This window comes from Lethenteron reissneri, chromosome 65 (assembly GCF_015708825.2).
Source record: "Lethenteron reissneri isolate LAM-NWPU_2019-01 chromosome 65, ASM1570882v1, whole genome shotgun sequence".
NCBI lineage: Eukaryota > Metazoa > Chordata > Hyperoartia > Petromyzontiformes > Petromyzontidae > Lethenteron > Lethenteron reissneri.
In genome coordinates, this window is record NC_083843.1 from 12,790,360 (window position 1) to 12,807,646 (window position 17,287).

At 47.0% G+C, this 17,287-nt stretch overlaps 1 protein-coding gene across 2 annotated transcripts; it reads left to right on the plus strand.

The window, feature by feature from the left end:
* The first annotated feature begins 165 nt into the window (after positions 1–165).
* On the plus strand, positions 166–15,365 carry LOC133359662 (uncharacterized). Of its 2 annotated transcripts, none has more exons than XM_061578147.1 (10): positions 166–725; positions 3,025–3,118; positions 4,737–4,871; positions 6,137–6,241; positions 7,460–7,567; positions 8,803–8,876; positions 9,338–9,680; positions 9,885–10,424; positions 12,135–12,434; positions 12,920–15,365. In XM_061578147.1, exons 1-10 carry the CDS (start codon positions 675–677, stop codon positions 14,344–14,346), a joined length of 3,177 nt encoding a protein of 1,058 aa, XP_061434131.1. In that variant the 5' UTR covers positions 166–674; the 3' UTR covers positions 14,347–15,365. The 2 variants fall into 2 exon arrangements, with proteins under 2 accessions (XP_061434131.1, XP_061434132.1); XM_061578148.1 differs by having other exon boundaries at positions 167–725; positions 8,806–8,876.
* The last annotated feature ends 1,922 nt before the right edge of the window (positions 15,366–17,287 follow it).

The following is a 17,287-nucleotide window of genomic DNA, read 5'->3' on the forward strand; positions in this document are numbered from 1 at the left end:
TGCAAGTACATACGCTGATAAAAGTGAATCATAGCAATACTTTACTTGACCACAAAGGTCGAATGCGGGGTTCATAAACTCCCTGCCAACCCTTCCGCCTTCAACGTGACCAACCGGCGGTGAACAGCTCAGCCAAGTCCATTAAAGCAAAGCTGCTGAAGAAATCCCGGAAGGCTGTATGGCCGATGGGATGTGTAAAAACATATATTTTTTAAATCCTATGGAGAAACATCTACGGAAAGGAGACCTATTGTCCTGCTTATTTATGGAGTCTTATTTCTACATCTTATTTGCATTGCGTCTTGTTCCAAGGCGATTTACCATAATTCTAGGTGTGCGTACGATAATGGTGGTTGAATTAAAGAGTGGGGTTCTTGTTGAGGGTGTTGGTGTAGTTATGGTGACTTGGGATGACAGATGGGAGTGGTGGAGTTGAGGGGTTGGGGTAGTGAAGGATGTTCAAGCACACCAATATGGGTTAGATCGCGTAATGCAATCTAACCCAAAACACCTCTATTATCTGGAACATTTTCATTGAGTTAAAGGCCAAAGTCCACTGAGCCGAGCCGCACCCTCCACGTCTTCAGTCAGGGGGAGAACCCCGACGCGAGCCTCAAGGGGAGTCCATCGCCTCTCGCTCACATCCACACATCCGTGTGGACAACTCCTGGGCCATGTCTCCATTTCGCCTGCTCACCACACTCCTAACCTTCACACTCATGCTGGTAAGTTGCGTGTGTGTGTGTCTGTGTGTGTGTGTCTGTGTGTGTTTCCGTGTGTGTCTGTGTGTGGGGAGCGGTGGTGTAGCGGTTAGCGCGCTGCGCTATGAACCCGTCGACACGGGTTCAATTCCCGCTCACGGCCAATACCAGTGACGATTATCTGAACCGGTCTTGGGCATCCCCTAGATCTACTCAGCCTCAAATGAGTACCTGGTGCGGTGTGTAAACATTGCCACTAGGTAGACAAAGGCCGTCGGGCGTGGTGCTGGCCACCCACCCCCTAGTGTTCCGTTCTGGCCTTCATAGGTGCTGCTCGCAAACAGAACTTGCCCCTACAGTCTGTTAAGGCTCTATGGGGGATCTGTGTTGTATCTTTGTGTGTCTGAATGTTTTTTGGACATCTTTTTGTCCGTGTGTGTGTGTCTGTGTATGTGTGCCTGTGTGTGCCCTGTGTGTCTGTGTGTGTCTGTGTCTAAGTGTCCCCCTTGTGTGTCTTTGTGTGTGTCTGTGTGTGTGTCTCTGTGTTTGTGTATCTGTGTGTTTGTCCGGGTTCGATTCCCGCTCACGGCCAACACCAGTGACGATTATCTGGACCGGTCCTGGGCCTCCCCTAGGTCGACTCAGCCTCAAATAAGTACCTGGTGCGGTGTGTAAACATCGCCACTCGGGAGACAAAGACGGCCGGCCGTGGTGCTGGCCACCCACCCCCTCGTGTGTCGTGCCGGCCTTCATAGGTGCTCGCTAACAGCACTTGCCCCTACAGTGTTAAGGCTACATGGGGGATCTTTGTCTTTGTGTGTTTATAATCAACTGTGCCTTGTTGACATAGCAGGGGGCATAGTAGGGGGGCACAGTAGGGGGGCACAGGTGGTGCATCTACCGGTCATCTCAGTCAGTCGACCTATGGCACCTGCTGGGTCTGTCTCGTGACCTCTTGCCAGCGGGCGTCTGACACTTCACGTGGCCTCAAAGTGCACCTAGCTTGGCACTAGCTCCGTGGTGACGTCACCTCCACTTAGTGGTGAATGGCGATTGTTGTTGTTTACAATCAATAACAGTGGCGAATATTCGAACCGGTCCTGGGCCTACCCGAGGTCGACTCAGCTTCCTCAAATGAGTGCCTGGTGTAGCGGTGTATAGACATCGCCACTGGGGAGACAAAGGCGGTCGAGCGTGGTGCTGGCCACCTACACACTGTGTGCTGTGCCGGCCTTAATATGTGATCGCTCACAGCACTTGCCCCAACAGCCTTTCGGGGGCAATACGGGGGATCTTTGTCTTTGCATGTCGTGAGACATCTTTGGCAGGACAGTCGACCCTTCCACATCGCGGGGGTTCAAGTTCATGTATTAGGTGTAGCCCTGTGAGCCATTCGGCTCTTGAATCGGGTGCAACCGCAACAAACAAAAAACTTTAACATTATAACATCTTAAGTGACTAAGTGCAAACAGAAAATCCAAGAAAATACAGCAAAATATTGCAGAAAAAACACCGTACACCAGGCGCAGGCCCCCCGCGATCTGGAAAAACGGCGTGAATTATTTTTTAGTTCAGTTTAGGGCACTAAAACGGCACAAAAAGATTCGACAAACGCGAAATACAAAGACCACTGCGAGATCTCACGTGAGACATCACGTGGGAGGCTGCCGTGAACACGCTTTGGCGTCCTCCAAGCCAGCGCGTAGAATCGCAGTTCTTTTCGCAAACTAACTTTTTAGAAAATGTAGCTTTAAAAAAGAAATTGCATTTTTCTATGGTATTAAAAGATAAAAGACGTTAATATTATACGGTACTATACGTATGTTTTATGCATTTATGAGTTACTAAACTTTTTGTGTGTCGTCTGCGGCTTTCGCAAAACCCCCAAAAAAATCTATTTTATTTCTTGTGCCGATCCCGCGATATATCGAAACCGCGATGGGGGAAGTCGCGATGCAGAAGGGTCGACTGCATAAGTGAGTTAACGTGGTTCACGTGTGAGTGAGTGAGTTAACGTGGTACACGTGTGAGTGAGTTAACGTGGTTCACGTGTGAGTGAGTGAGTTAACGTGATACACGTGTGAGTGAGTGAGTTAACGTGATACACGTGTGAGTGAGTTAACGTGGTTCACGTGTGAGTGAGTGAGTTAACATGGTTCACGTGTGAGTGAGTTAACATAGTTCACGTGTGAGTGTGAGTGAGTTAACGTGCTACACGTGTGAGTGAGTTCACGTGATACACGTGTGAGTGTGAGTGAGTTCACGTGGTACACGTGCTTCACGTGTGAGTGTGAGTGAGTTCACTTGGTGTGTGTGTGGGTAGATGGCTCCACTCTCTGCAGAGGGCAATCAAGGTGGCTGTCCCCCAGGAAGGTACAGAACCGAGACTAACTTCTGCTGCAAGCTGTGCCCCTCAGGTAACGAAGCAACTAATTGGACAGTCATCGACTTACCGCCATAATTAGTTCATGAATTCCCATGCGGTCAGTGTTATGAAATGTGTTACAGTTCAATAACAAAAACTGAATAGTAAATAAAACATAAAATAAGTAACATGAATAGAAAAGGTTACATTTCCACTCACATTGAGTCCTGATGTTGGCTTGCTTGTCGGAAGGGGCGCAATGAGTCACCACAATTGCACAAACACAGACACAAATATGCACAAAAGGCACACAAAGACACACAGACAAAGAGACGCACAAAGGACACACATACAGACACACACAGACACACACAAAGGGCACACACACAGACAGACCTGACGTAGCCTGTGCATTGTCATATTCCGGCCCTGACCACACTCTCCTCGCTTTGGAAACTCCATTCTTCTTGTGTTTTGTCATCCTGATAAAACCCAACACTATTTAGAATCAGAATCGTTATTTAGACTCCAGGAGGAGGAATCTGATGAGCTTTTGAAGCTCTGTTTCACCGATGTCCAGTGGGGGCTGTGGGGGTGTCACAAAGTTACAGCAACAACCACAATACAAACTACGATAGGAGTGCAAAGTAGAGGTAAGCAAGGCACTATAAATAAGCATAAATAAAGTATATGAGTACAAATTGTACGTACGGTCGATCATCAATTATCTGGTGGCTTCCTGGGGAAGGAGGTGCCAGATTTTCTAAAACGCTGGATTATCACTAACATCGCTATTTAAAATAGCTATTTTTTATTTAAAGCTTTCGTGACTGCAGGGATTCATATTCTTGGTTCTTTCGGTAAAGTCACGTAGAAGGGAAATAAAAAAATAATATAAATATAAAACAATACAATATATTAATATTATTTTATTATTTCCCTTCTACGTGACTTTACCGACAGAACCAAGAATATAGCTGTTTTTGTTACATTCTTGCATAACATTACGTGTTGAGGTGTTGTGCATGTTTTTTTTTAGTGTTTTAAATGTGTTTACAGCGTGAAAGGGGCATAAATAAGCATACAAATAGACGGAAATAAATATCCTCCTGTAACAAGTTACCGTATTCACTTTACCACTACACACTTAGTAGTAATAGATTTTTACCCTTTTAACTGGTACAGAAACTGACACCTTTATACAAGGCATCATGTTTGCAATAACCACAACACAAGAATTCTAAATGCAAACAAAAAGAAACAACTCTGATGATGATAATGATATGCACAACAAGATGCGTTTGAAAATCACCGGACTGGTGTGAACGCCAAATTACACGCGCACTTTTTGCCGGATGGCGCTCTATATTATCTGTTTTTATTAGCGTAGTTATTAGTCATGAGAAAGGTAAACACGTATTTTCATTGTTTAAGTTGTATCGCGTGTATTGATGGGCTGTATATAATACTTGACACTTAAATCAAGCGTAGCTACTTTTGTGGTCACACGCACCCGGTGCCGATCGCTGGACTGGTTACAGCTTTGGGATAATCGCATGCTGGTTAATCGATGATCAACTGTATATTCAAAACCCTTAATCGGTTTCCCTTCCCTTTGCTGTCACTGTGAGACCCCAAAATCGAAAAATAACAATGTGTTCACCCAACAGGAACGTCTAAGGACGAAGATTGCAGATCTGATGGAGAGTTTCCGGTCTGCATGTCATGTGCCAATGGAGACTCATTCACAGCCTCGGCAAACAACCTGAGCAGCTGTAACGCATGCAAAGTCTGCGAAGAGCAAAGTATTTGTTGTTTTTATTATTCAACTCTCCCACCCATGGTGCCGCATTCCCAGCAGTGGTGGTGTCAGTACATTCCCTGGTCACTGACACCCATCTCTGAAGCTGCCTTTGTTGTAGCGTAAAACATTGACGATAGACAAAGATGTGGGGAGCGGTAACGTAGCGTCTAGTGCACTGCACTACGCACCTGCTCATGGCCTACGTGAGTGACGAATGTCTGATCCGGTTCGAGGCCTCCCAAAGGTCCGCTAAAACTTTAATTCTTATTCTACTCGTTTATTTGCATTGGATGTACTATACAGGACCCACCATTGTAAACTTTACCTAAAATCCAATCTCACATTACTTCATCACATCTCAAAGTAAATCAAATCCAAAATCGGGGTTTTATACAGAAAGAAACATTTTATTCTTATTAGATTGTGCCTGCAATTTGTTGAAGCGATCATTCAACCACTTTTTGACTACTGTGGCGCGGCTTAAAGATCAGCTCTTAGGTTCTTTCGGTTACTTTTCAAACACAAAACAGACTAAACCAGCTTTATCATTCTGCTCTTTGATTTGCGTTATAGCGAGTAGTCCATCCCACACTAGACTCACGTCATAGTGAGTAGTTCACCACACGCGTGTTGCACTAAGCAGTTTGAGAGCCTACACCAATGGCCACCTGGTGGGTTGTATGCACACGTTCTGTACTCGGATAGCAGAATCATCGTCATCACGATCCATGGTCAGATAGCCCATAGTAGGTGTCCACTGCACATTTCTTCATTTTTTTTCCACGTTCTTCTGTCTGGTAGTGCCAATAAGCTCAAGTAGTGGCCACATCGTCAAGACATTCCCTGTTAGGTCTTCCTCTCTTTCGGTTCCTCCCATTTCTTCGAACAACAACAACCACCGCACTTTTCACTTTCCTTTTGTTGTTGTCCCAGAATAGTCACATTAAGCCAAATATTTGACCGAATGATGGGTGGTCCACAACGAAAATCATCTTCCACTTTACCCAATGCACATATGGGTCTAAAGGAGCTGCCTAAGCTACGTCAAGGTTAATCCACGATTCTTATAATGACGTGGAAATAATGCCGGTACCTCGAACAGCCAAACCGAGTCACAATTATGGATATTACGGTCTTGTGGAGGAAATGAAGTCCCAAGTAAAAAAATTAACGCAAACTTATATTTAAATGCAAAACTTGCAGATTGTTACAACTCATGGTGCTGATTGTTTGGCGATAGGCGTGTGTCTTGGTATTTTCTTGCAGATGAGATTTTAGAGCATCCTTGCACCACCATTCACGACACGGTGTGCACGTGCCCAGAGGGACTACAAAGAGCAAGCCAGTCCCTGCTTTGTGAGGAAATCAAAGGTCAGACACAAGTTGCATTGTATACATCGCGTGTTTGTGTTTATATTTAGGTTGCATATTGGGAGCGGTAGTGCGGTGGTTTGCCCACTGTGATTTGAACCCGGAGATCTTGAGTTCACTTCCCAGCCACAGCTAAAATCAGTGGCGATTATCTGAACCAGTTCTGTGCCTACGCTACGTCGACTCAGCCTTAACTGAGTACCGGGTACAATGTGTAAACATTAGTAATGGGGGGCGTGGGTGGTGCTGGCTTCACCACCCGCTCAAGTGCCGTGTTGGCCTTCAAAGGTGCTCACTGCCAGGACTTGCTCCAACAGTCTGGATAGCCTGCTGGGAGAAGCTTCAGATGTGTCATCTTGTTTACGCCTGTGAGCTTCTATGTGAAGCTGCCGTGTGACAGAAACATCAACAAATCTTGCGCCAGAGGCATCGAGAGAACCGGCATCATTGGTGTCCTCTAGATCAGCGGTCGGGAACCTATGGCTCGCGAGCCATATATGGCTCTTCCAGTGACGGCATATGGCCTCCAGATAATTTTGAGTTGAAAAAATAATAAAAAGTAATAAAAAATCAGTTTGGAACTGATTTTAAAATACTTGTGATATTGCTTAATAAAAACTGTGTCATTTTAAAGTAAACAGAAATTAGTTTTGAAGATAAATTTCACGGGTCACGCCTGCACGAAGCTCAACCTCACCACGTATGAACCAGACTACAAGGCCATCAGCAAAACCATGCAGCACCAGAAGTCGCATTAAAAGTAAGACATATTTAATTTAATATACGTTAAAAATACTATACGGCTCTCAATGAAATATATTTCGAAATATTTGGCTTTTATGGCTCTCCCAGTCAAAAAGGTTCCCGACCCCTGCTCTAGATGCACGCGGCAGTGCGCGAACATCTGTGTTGTGCCGTTGTGCATGTTGAGTCTGTTACGTTAACGCACTAAAAAAACATGGTAAATCGTTCGTTCTCACAGTCGATTCATTGACACCTTTCAACGGATGCAGCACTCTCACGGCACTGCTCGTCAGCACGGAGAGGAGAATTTTTGCTGCGTCAAACCGCAAAAACGTAATTTGAAAGAGCATGTTTGCTGCGGGCCTGAGCCCGTGTTGAAAATGAAATGTTCCCAGGGCCAGCCTCTCCTTTTTGTAATTATACTTCATGTGTGTGTGTGTGTGTACATAAACAGCGGGCTTGTTTGTGTTGTAGGCTCAAGGGGTTGGATTGTGGCTCTCGTCATCGTCATGATCGCTACTCTGTGTGGATTTGCCGGCCTCGTATATTGGATAAAGAGATCTAAAATGCGTCCACATGCAGGTGAGCCGTCCTCTCGTGTCGAGGATTGCAATGCACCCATTGGTCTCCCGTGTTAATAATTTGACATAAACCTTCATTCATCCGAGTCTCCCAACGTTCTGTGATATTAAGAAGCTTCAAGTTAAAGTGCCTTCCCACTCGAATGAGTATGGAACGATTGTTCTTGCAATAAAATCTCTCGATGATGGAATAATTAGGGTGAGGGAGAGCGTTTCCAGTTCTAGGGGGTGTCCTGTATGCTGTAAATAATTAATTAATGTATGCATTACTACATTTAAATCTGACTTTATTACCACTCACCCATCCGATTGGCATGGTTGGCAAAAGAAGTTGAAGAGACATCCACACCACGATTTCAAATAATGAACCAGATATTTACATTGAGAATGTGATAATGAACACTCATGGACAGCTTGGTCCCAGCCACTGTCACCGATGTCGAGGCGACACGGCTGAGGCTCGCTGGATGTGGAAGGATGAACAGATTCGCAGACGCTGCACAGACGCTGCACAGACGCTGCGCAGGGCATTTTATTTATTTGTTCGGGAAACAATTCTGACGAGCGAGCGAGCTAGCAGAGCCTGTGGATGATCGCGGGCACTAAATTCCACACAGCAGAGAGGTAACCTACACAGCTTCAGAATTGCCAGCGCAGAAACGCACGGCAATTGTACAATCTTGCAACGGATGGGGACAGCAGCTAATTTGTGCTTGAAGGCTTAACAGTTTACAAGTTTGTGTGAATGTTACACTGGAATACAGCGAGTCCTCATTTAACGCGCTAGTAGTAGTGGATGCGTTCCTGAAGAGGTTCCGCATGAAGTGAAAAACGCGTTCCTGATGAAGTGTGGCGAGATACGATGTACTACTACGCACACCACGCAGTGACATGGAGGGAATAGTAACTGAGGCTATGCCTCTAATGCGTTAGTGGATCACTCCGCTGACCGCATCACTGCACCACTCAGCAAGGCAGCTCAATGAAGTAGTTCGTCATCAACACTGCTCAGACACTGCGTTATAACGGTTCCTGTTCCGTGTTATAATGGTGCATGGTCCGTGTTTATTACGGCGTGCGTTCTGGGTTGCGTGATAAGAATTTCCTCATAGAAGAACCGCGTAGGAGCGGAAGCGCGTCGCTGTGTGAACCCGGCGCGCTGAGCGAGGGCACTGCCGTATGATGAGCGTTGTATTTTACTACAATTTCATGATTTTTCTTTGGACAATCCCCAAGCAGGGGCCACCGATGTGGAGCTGCAACCGCTACAAGAGGAGAACCACCCCGAGCCACCCACAGAGGAACCACAGGTGACACTCCGACAGCACCGCCAGACTAAGTCACTCTCTGGCAACGGTAGTTTGAGCAGTGAACCCAATGTCAAGGACTCATTCTCCTACAGCGACGCTGTTTCAGCTGCAGAGTATCCGATCAAAGTGTAAACTCATCAACGTGTTAGGAATAATCAAAGTAAAAAATATAAAACTGTTTTCCTGATTGATAAAAAAAACCCCATACCTCGACCCTCCTCACTCAACTGCACTGGCTCCCTGTCGACTACCGCTGCCTGTTCCAATTCCTCACCGTGGTCTACAAATCCCTTCATGGACTTTCCTCACCATATCTTGCCACGCTTGTAACTTTCTCTGTGTCGCCTTTTCGCCTTCATCATTCTCAATCTTTGCGTCTCTCCTTGCTCCTCATTCTCCTTGTGTTCAATTCATGCAAGTTCCATTGCAGAGTCCACGTCATAACAGTGGCCGTGTCGCAGGTGGAGGTTGTCGTTGTGAGAAACGCCGTGGAGATGATCCAAGAGAAGATGGCCTCGAGTGGAGGTGCCGTGTGGACGTGGCTGAGTGACCGCCGCTCAGAGCTGCTGGAATGTGGAGGCGGTGGGGTCGGGCCCCACCTCTTGCTCGACCTCTTCCTGCGGGAGCTCATCGACGAGGCCGAGTCCTGGAAGGCACGCGGCCTCCCTGATGCGTCGCGACGGGCACACTACGTCATCGCCCTCGTGGTAGACAGAGGAGAGGAGGCCTGCGGGAAGTTCAGGGACATTTACGAGGACTTCAGTAGCAGGAAGAGAACATTTCTAGACATGCAGAGTCAGGCTGGTAATTACACAAATGACTCGTACATTGCAACATTACCTGTATTACTGTAACGTGATATTATAAATAATGTAAAAGTACAAATGTTTATGTTTCACTGGGCCTTGTTCTGCGATCCACCTCAGTACCTCTTGCGACCCACCAATACTTCACGACCCATAGTTTTGGAACCACTCAGTAACAGCGCTGATATTATTATTGTTACAGACATCTGCTCACCAACATTCGACCCGAACACAGCAAACGAGATGCTCCTCCTGTCCACGGACCTCAAGACGGTGACGAGAGCAACTCATGCTCATCCGTACCCAAAGCACGGGGATAGGTTTGTGAGTCACCCCCAGGTGCTGTGCTCGGATAAATTTCTCTCCAGCCTCCACTACTGGGAGCTGCACGTGGGCTGTGCAGAGCAATACATGGTAGGTGTCGTTGGTGGGAAGGATTTTTTCAAAACCCAAGAGAGTGTAAAAGATCTGGGACACAGCGCTGCGTCCTGGTGCGTGTGGAGACGCGACGCTGAGCTCGTGGCTGCTCACGATGGAGAAGTCACCGTGCTGAACCCGCCAGTGCCTCCCCAGCGAATCGGGCTTCACCTGGACTGTGACAATCTGAAGCTCATGTTTGTTTGTGCCGAGACCATGACGCCTCTGCACACTTTTACACTGAAGTGGGTACGCCGTTTAGAATTAACATACAAGCTTCCTTTTTATCCTGCCATGTGGCTGCACAGCGGATCGATCACCATAGGTACGGTCATTTTTCTAAACGCTAACGTCTTCGTGTGTACAATAACGCAACACAGCCATTCACATCATTGTGGAGAATATCAATGGCGACATAAATGAGCAGAGACATCACGCATCCTTCACGTGTCTGTCCCTCTACATAAATAATGAAGTGCTTAGTAATCTTGACTTAAAGCTTTCGTGACTGCAGGAATTAATATTCTGTGGGTCTTTCGGTAAAAGTCACGTCGATAGGCTCAAAGAAAATAACATCTCAACACAAGCGGTCGCCTGTAGACGGCCGCTTGCGTTGCGATCGAAACGTCGTAGTTTTGTTTATTTGAACCTATCTACGTGACTTTACCGAAAGACCCCGTGAATATGCTTTGTAATCATCCCATGAGCGACAACGCCTTCCGGTATTGCATCATTTCAGCAGCAATGATTCCACACAAACTCCGGACTGGTTTCGACATGCAGTGTCTCATCAGCAGTCTGGCTCGCTAGAACCAGTGCTGGTGAACTACCAGATATTTATAGACGATGACCCTTTCTGATGAGTAAGTGGTGCATTCCCAGAAGTGATGCGCTCCTAGATACCAGTGCAGGATGCATATTGTCTGCTTGTTTATCTTGCTATGTACACAACGGTAACTGCTATTGGGCTTTCCCGCTCTCTGTCAGGTGCAGCATCACAGTTCTGTTCAACATCACCATGAATAGAGAGATTCAGAGCTTGATGCCATCGTGGGATTCTGCAGATTTCATAACCACCAGATGGAAAATGTGGTAGGACCAAGCTCAGTTCCAATCATGTTTAGGTTTTTCTCCATAATTTTATGGTAATAAAAAAGATGCAAAATCAAAGAGTTAGTATTGCACTTTGTGTATGTATATACTTTCACAAAGCCATTATCCAGAAGCAGACTTAAATCTGGTTATTTGATCAAACAGAATATTTTAGAAAGTTCAGGCTGCCCAATGTTTACGCTCTTCTTATATTTTCAGTCCAAGGGGAAGTCCATTACAGACGGAAATCAATTATTTAAAACATTTACGTGTACATTAAACATCAGCAATGCTTCAAAATAGACACCACTACACCTAAATGTACCCTCATGGTTATCTTTCTGAATAACTGATGGATAATTCTGGTAATTTCCCAGTGAAAGATGACTGTCGGTCAGAAGCTATTTAAACGAAACGTGTTAAAATATTCCCAGTGAAATAAATGCCACAATCTTAATCCATAGCGTCATTATAATTCTAACATTTTCTGAACTGTAGGGTTAGGCTCGTCACACATATACGATTAGAAACATGAAAATAAGAATATGTTTTACTCTTTCTAGCAATAAAAAATATTAAGATGTTCAAACACCAACTAAAAACCTTTTTCAAGGAATCAAGTCTGCATTAAACACACAGACCTGTGGTGAACATGCAGACAAACATGATTTAATAATATGTGGCATTGTCTTTGAAACTGATTGACCTACACCAGCGACAGCCTTCTACATGGCCTCGTCTCACCAGTGTCAGACCAGAGAACGCTATAAGGTGTCAAGTATCATTGCCAAAAGGTGAACGATTAGAAAGTTGAAGGTTTTGCATCAGAGATTCATCACTTCCTCGTCATCCACTCTCATGGATCATGAATGACCACAAACACGCTCAGGCAGAGGTTAAGGCACCAATTCTCATCCACGCGTTTTGTTCTCTCACTCCGCAGCCCAACCCCTCACTCGTGAGAAAAGTCCAAAACCTCTATCTGGATCTAAGGCAGAGCGCTATCAGATGGCACCGCTGCTGTCTAGGAGACCCTATCTCTTCCTGCATGAGATGTTGATGCAGGGCCACATCAAGGAGCACGTCTACTGGACGGCGTACACGCACAAAAAAGACCCCTACAAGTGCCAAGATTTCATAGAGAGTGAAGTTAAAAACGAACATAAGGCTGAGGAGCTCAATATGATGGTGAAAGCCTTTAAAGAGAATGAAACGGGCTTTCTCTCCATGCTACAATCGTCAGGTATGTGAATAAGTATCCACCAAATCTCACAACGGCCTGACATGCATTAGTGAGTTTACTATTATTTAAAACATCGCTCGGGTACAGCTGGGCAGGTGTTGATGTGTCAAAGGAATCGGGAGCAGACTGAGGGAGATATGGGGCTGTGATGACGTCCCCTTCATCTGTGGCAAAGCCGTCACTCAGGCTCGATGGGATGATGGGTGTCTTAATGATAGTCGCGTTCCCATCACCGTGTAAACATGGCCACAAATCAAACTGGGCCCTCCGTAATGAGGGGCCAGCTCCAGTGTGAGCAGAAAGCTGCGACTGCCATCATTTCATGGAAGGAAGATACATCCAAAGATGTGGTTTGTTGGTAAACAATTATGCTGGCAATGTGGCGTCTTTAAACAACACTTAAATTCAGCCCCGGATGTCAAAACCAAAATAAACGTCTCGGTTGTTTCAATGAAGTTGGAATTATCGTTTTGTTGTCGTCACAGAAAGGTGCTCTCCCACCGTGAACCCCAATTCCGTGAACTCCGACCTCCGCCTCTCCGTCGACCTCAGGACAGTGACTCTGTCCTCCGAGCGCCACTCTTACCCCCACCACCCCGAGCGCTTTGAGAACTCTGCTCAGGCGCTGTGCCGCGAGGGCTTCTCCAGCGGCGCGCACTACTGGGAGGTGGACGTGGGCGGCGCGGAGCAGTTCAGAGTGGGCGTCGCGTGCGCCACTCTGCCGCGCGGAGGGAGCGCGGAGGCGCAGCTCCTGGGCGCGGGCGCGGACTCCTGGTGCCTGTGGAGACGCGAGGGCGGCTACGCGGCGAGCCACTGCGGCTGCCACACCGCACTGGCGGCCGTGCGCCCTCCTCCCAGGAAGATCGGCGTTCACCTGTGTTGGGAAAAGGGGCTCCTCTCGTTCTACTGCGCCGACACCAGGAGGCGGCTGCACTCATTCAATGCCACCGCCTTCCCAAGCCATCTCTACCCCGCCCTGTGCGTGCACAAGGGGACGGTCACCATACTTCGCCTGAGTCTACGGGTTGAGGAGGATGAAGGAGTGACTGGTGAGGTGGGGAAGAGTAATGATGAGGAGAGAGCAGAAGAGAATGGTCGTCAAAGTAAGGCTGGAGTAGCGAGTGATGTGGGAGAGGGTGGAGGAGTGAAGAGTGAGGTGGGGGATAGTGGGGCAGGGAAGAGCGAGGGGTGGGAGAGCGCGAGAGTGAACCCTGACCCCGAGGCGCAGGATGGAGGAGCAGTGGTAAATGCTGCAGGGGAGAGCGGCGATGCGACAAAGGAAGATGTGGAGACTTTTACAGACAACGTGAAAAGTAAAGTTATAAAGAAGAACCTTGTTGGAAAATTATTGAGTAAGGCAGGAATAAAGAGTGATGAGCATAGCACTAAGGCAATGAAGAGTGATGTTGGAGAGGATGAGAGAGTGAAGGAGAGTGAAGGAGAGAAGAGCGATGTGAGTAGGAGCGGAGTCGTAGAGATCGAAGTGGAGGGTGGAGGAGCAGTAGAAAGCACTGATAGGGAGAGTGGCGATGCGAAGAAGGGAGCGGCGGCGACTTTAAAAGACAACGTGAAAAGTAAAGATAAGAAGAACCTTGTTGGGAAAGTTTTAAGCAAGGCAGGAATAAAGAGCTATGTGCGTAGTGGTGAGGCAGTGGAGGCTGAGGTGGCGCAGGGTGCGAGAGTGAAGGAACGTGGAGGACAGAAGAGCGGAGGAGAGAAGAGTACCGTGGTGAAGAGTGAAGAAGGGAAAGTCGACGGGTGCAAGAGTGAAGGAGAGACGAGCGATGTGAGTAAGAGTGGAGTTGTAAAGAACGAGGTGGGGGCTGGAGGAGCATTAGAATTCACCGCTGGGGAGAGTGGGGACACGGTGAAGGGAGCTGAGGGTTCTGTAAAGCACATCATGAAGGAATAACGCAGAACTTTGGGAAAGTTTTGAGTAAAGCAGCAATAAAAAGCGGTGTGCGAAGCAGTGAGGGAGTGGAAAGTGAGGTGGGGCAGGATGAGAGAGTAAAGGAGAGTGTTGTGAAGGAGAGTGAAGCATCATCGACCGAGTTGAGGGTGGATGAATGGGGGTAAATGGTGCTAGGGAAGTGAAGGAAACTGCGAGGAGTGGAGGGAATAATTAAGAGAATGAATGGAGAGTGCAGACAATTATGGGGGCAGTTTATTGGTACTTGACAGGAGCTTCGAGTGAGGTGGGAGAGGTTGAAGTAAAGGAGAGCGATGCTGGGAATGGTGCAGGAGAGAAGAAGAGTGGGGAGGAGGTGGTGGAGGAGGGGAGAGGGAAGAGCGTGGGAGTGGAGGGACACAAAACGCCGACTGTGCAGGCGTTGAGAATTCAGATGAAGACTTCGCCCCGTGATGAATCCAGATTCTCAAGTGCAGAGAATTGATGGCTCCACGCAGCGTAGCACCACGTTATCTTTGTTTTTGACGTAACTCATCGTATTCATAATAAAGGGTTTTGTGTTACATCGCGTGAATATAAATGTGTCGTTAACCCACCACCACCTGACAGCAAATTCGTAAGGTTTGTTACATCAACAAAACGTGCCAATCAGCTATTATAAGAATTGGTTTTCCCCTTTTTTCTGCCAACAAAATTAAAAAATTTATACTAAGAATCATGTCTCCATTAACCACAATGCTTGTGGTCAAGTACCCCCCCCCCCCACCCCCCACGTGGTCTTTCTGTCCCCCTCCACAGAAACCATGGACGCGTTGTGTCGGAGGTTGTGCGAATACCACAATTTAGAAACATTTTTAAAAGTCACAGCAACGCTAGCAAATTTCCTGATGTGGGGTTTTAGTGGTATAGGCGGTAGAGCAGTGACGATTCGGGTTCATAGTACGGAGATGATTTTCACGTCGATGATTATCAAGTTAATTTTCACTGTGTGTCTCGGCCTCGCTGTGCACTGCGTTGCACCGCTAGCTGAGTAGTTAACCTCGCGTCCAATAAACCCTCAGAGCCAGGATGAACGTCCGACTCCAAACGTCATTTATTGAATTTAACGAGGTAAAACTGGTAAGAAAACAGCACAGATACGGCATCTGTTAGTACCCAGAAACACCAATACAATGAATGAACACCACAGCATCTTAACATTGTCTTCGATAACATGTTTCTAAACAATAGATCCTGGATGGACCAGGCACCTACATTACCACTGAATAGCTATACAAGAGCATAAGCTGCTGTGTTACATAAAGGGAAATCGTGTATTCATCACACTGCACCCCAAATGTACAGTATTATACATAACACTAAATTGTGGATGAGATAATTCGTCATCCTTGCTCTCGGGATCGCAATATAATTAGTTGGGTACAAGTTTGAATCGACTTATTGGCCTCTGTGTCACCACACAGCAAAAGGGAATTTCGAGAACACACGGAGAAGATCTTGGAGAGGGCACTAGACGAGATGTCAAGATGCTTCCTAAATAATTTTCTCAAACCCCACAAGAGTAAAAACAAATCTTTGCCTTCCAGCTTAAAAACTGGAATGCAGAGCGACACCTGAATGTCACCTGGGGAGGCCAGAGCCTGGAACACCAGAGTCACCCAGTGTACCTCGGGGTAACACTGGATCGTATACTCAGATACAAAAAGTACACTTTAAATACCAAAGCCAAGGTCAACACACGAAACAACATTATGCGAAAGCTCCCAAAATCAAAGTGGGGAGCACATCCACCCACTCTACTCACTCCTGCCTTAGCACTTTGTATCTCTGTGGCTGAATATGCATGCTCTACCGAGGTACTCTCAACCCACAGTCAATATGTCGACACCGCCGTAAACGACATGTACAGAGTCATAGCAGGGTGCCTGAGAGCCACCCCTGTTCCCTGCCTATTTGCACTTTCTGGCATAGCAGCCCCGAACATCAGGAGGAGGGTGTCGGGTGACCACGACCGGCAAGTCCTAGAGGGGGACGTCCATCATGGCCATCAGCCAGCCCACCGTCGTCTGTCATCGAGAAACTGCTTCTTGTGCTCCACTGTACCAGTGACCACATCGCCGCAATCTGCAAGAACTTCCCTCTGGTGTAAATAATGGGACAACATCGAGTGACAAAACTGCTGAATGGAGCCGGCGAGGAATCATCCCCAGTGAGGAGCTCGCATCTGGCTCCAATTGCAAATGACACACATGGCGGAGCCTACACAGACTGAGAGTGGGTTTCGGCAAGTTGCAACCCTCTCATGAAATCACGGCGCTTCTGTGCAACCGAGCAATGTGCTTGTCAGGAGAAGCAAACCATGGATCATCTCCTGAGGTGCCCTGCAGCACCACAATGCATTCCTCAAGATTTGGATATTTGCCGACACCAGAAGTGGTGGCCTGTGCAGAATATTGGCCAAAGACTAACAAGGCTGGACATGAGACACGAAGAAGAGATCCAAACCACTTCATTTTGAAGAATATTGGTCGCGAAAGCCCACTGCTGTTTTAATATCTGGGGCGGGGCACACAGTTCCAAACTCGTTGTGCTAATAGCATTCAACTTAACGCAGTCCCGTTAATAGACGATTCAGCACTCAGTCAATCACTCGACTCACTCCCTCACCAGCAGTCAGTCACCTCCGTATTACTCTTCTATCGCTATCACTTTGGTTACTGTTCCCATGAACTACGCTCACTGGCCCCTTCCACTCGGTCTTCCACACTGCCTGTGTCGTCCACACCGTGTCCAGCCACCACACAACACTTCTCTGTCTGCTTCTTTCACTGGCATTGCTCAACGTCTAAGTTCCCCATTCAGTTTGTCTCTCTTCCAATGTCCGTACAACCTTGCTAACTTCAATAAATAAATACATTAACTCTGACCTTTTACATGATCGTGA

What these genes read in the sequence shown, in the direction of transcription:
- LOC133359662 (XM_061578147.1), top strand. Translation starts at nt 675, where the DNA reads ATGTCTCCATTTCGCCTGCTCACCACACTCCTAACCTTCACACTCATG. An exon ending in TAACCTTCACACTCATGCTG is followed by an intron (nt 726 to 3,024) that starts GTAAGTTGCGTG and finishes GTGTGTGGGTAG; the next exon opens with ATGGCTCCACTCTCTGCAGA. An exon ending in AGACATGCAGAGTCAGGCTG is followed by an intron (nt 9,681 to 9,884) that starts GTAATTACACAA and finishes TTATTGTTACAG; the next exon opens with ACATCTGCTCACCAACATTC.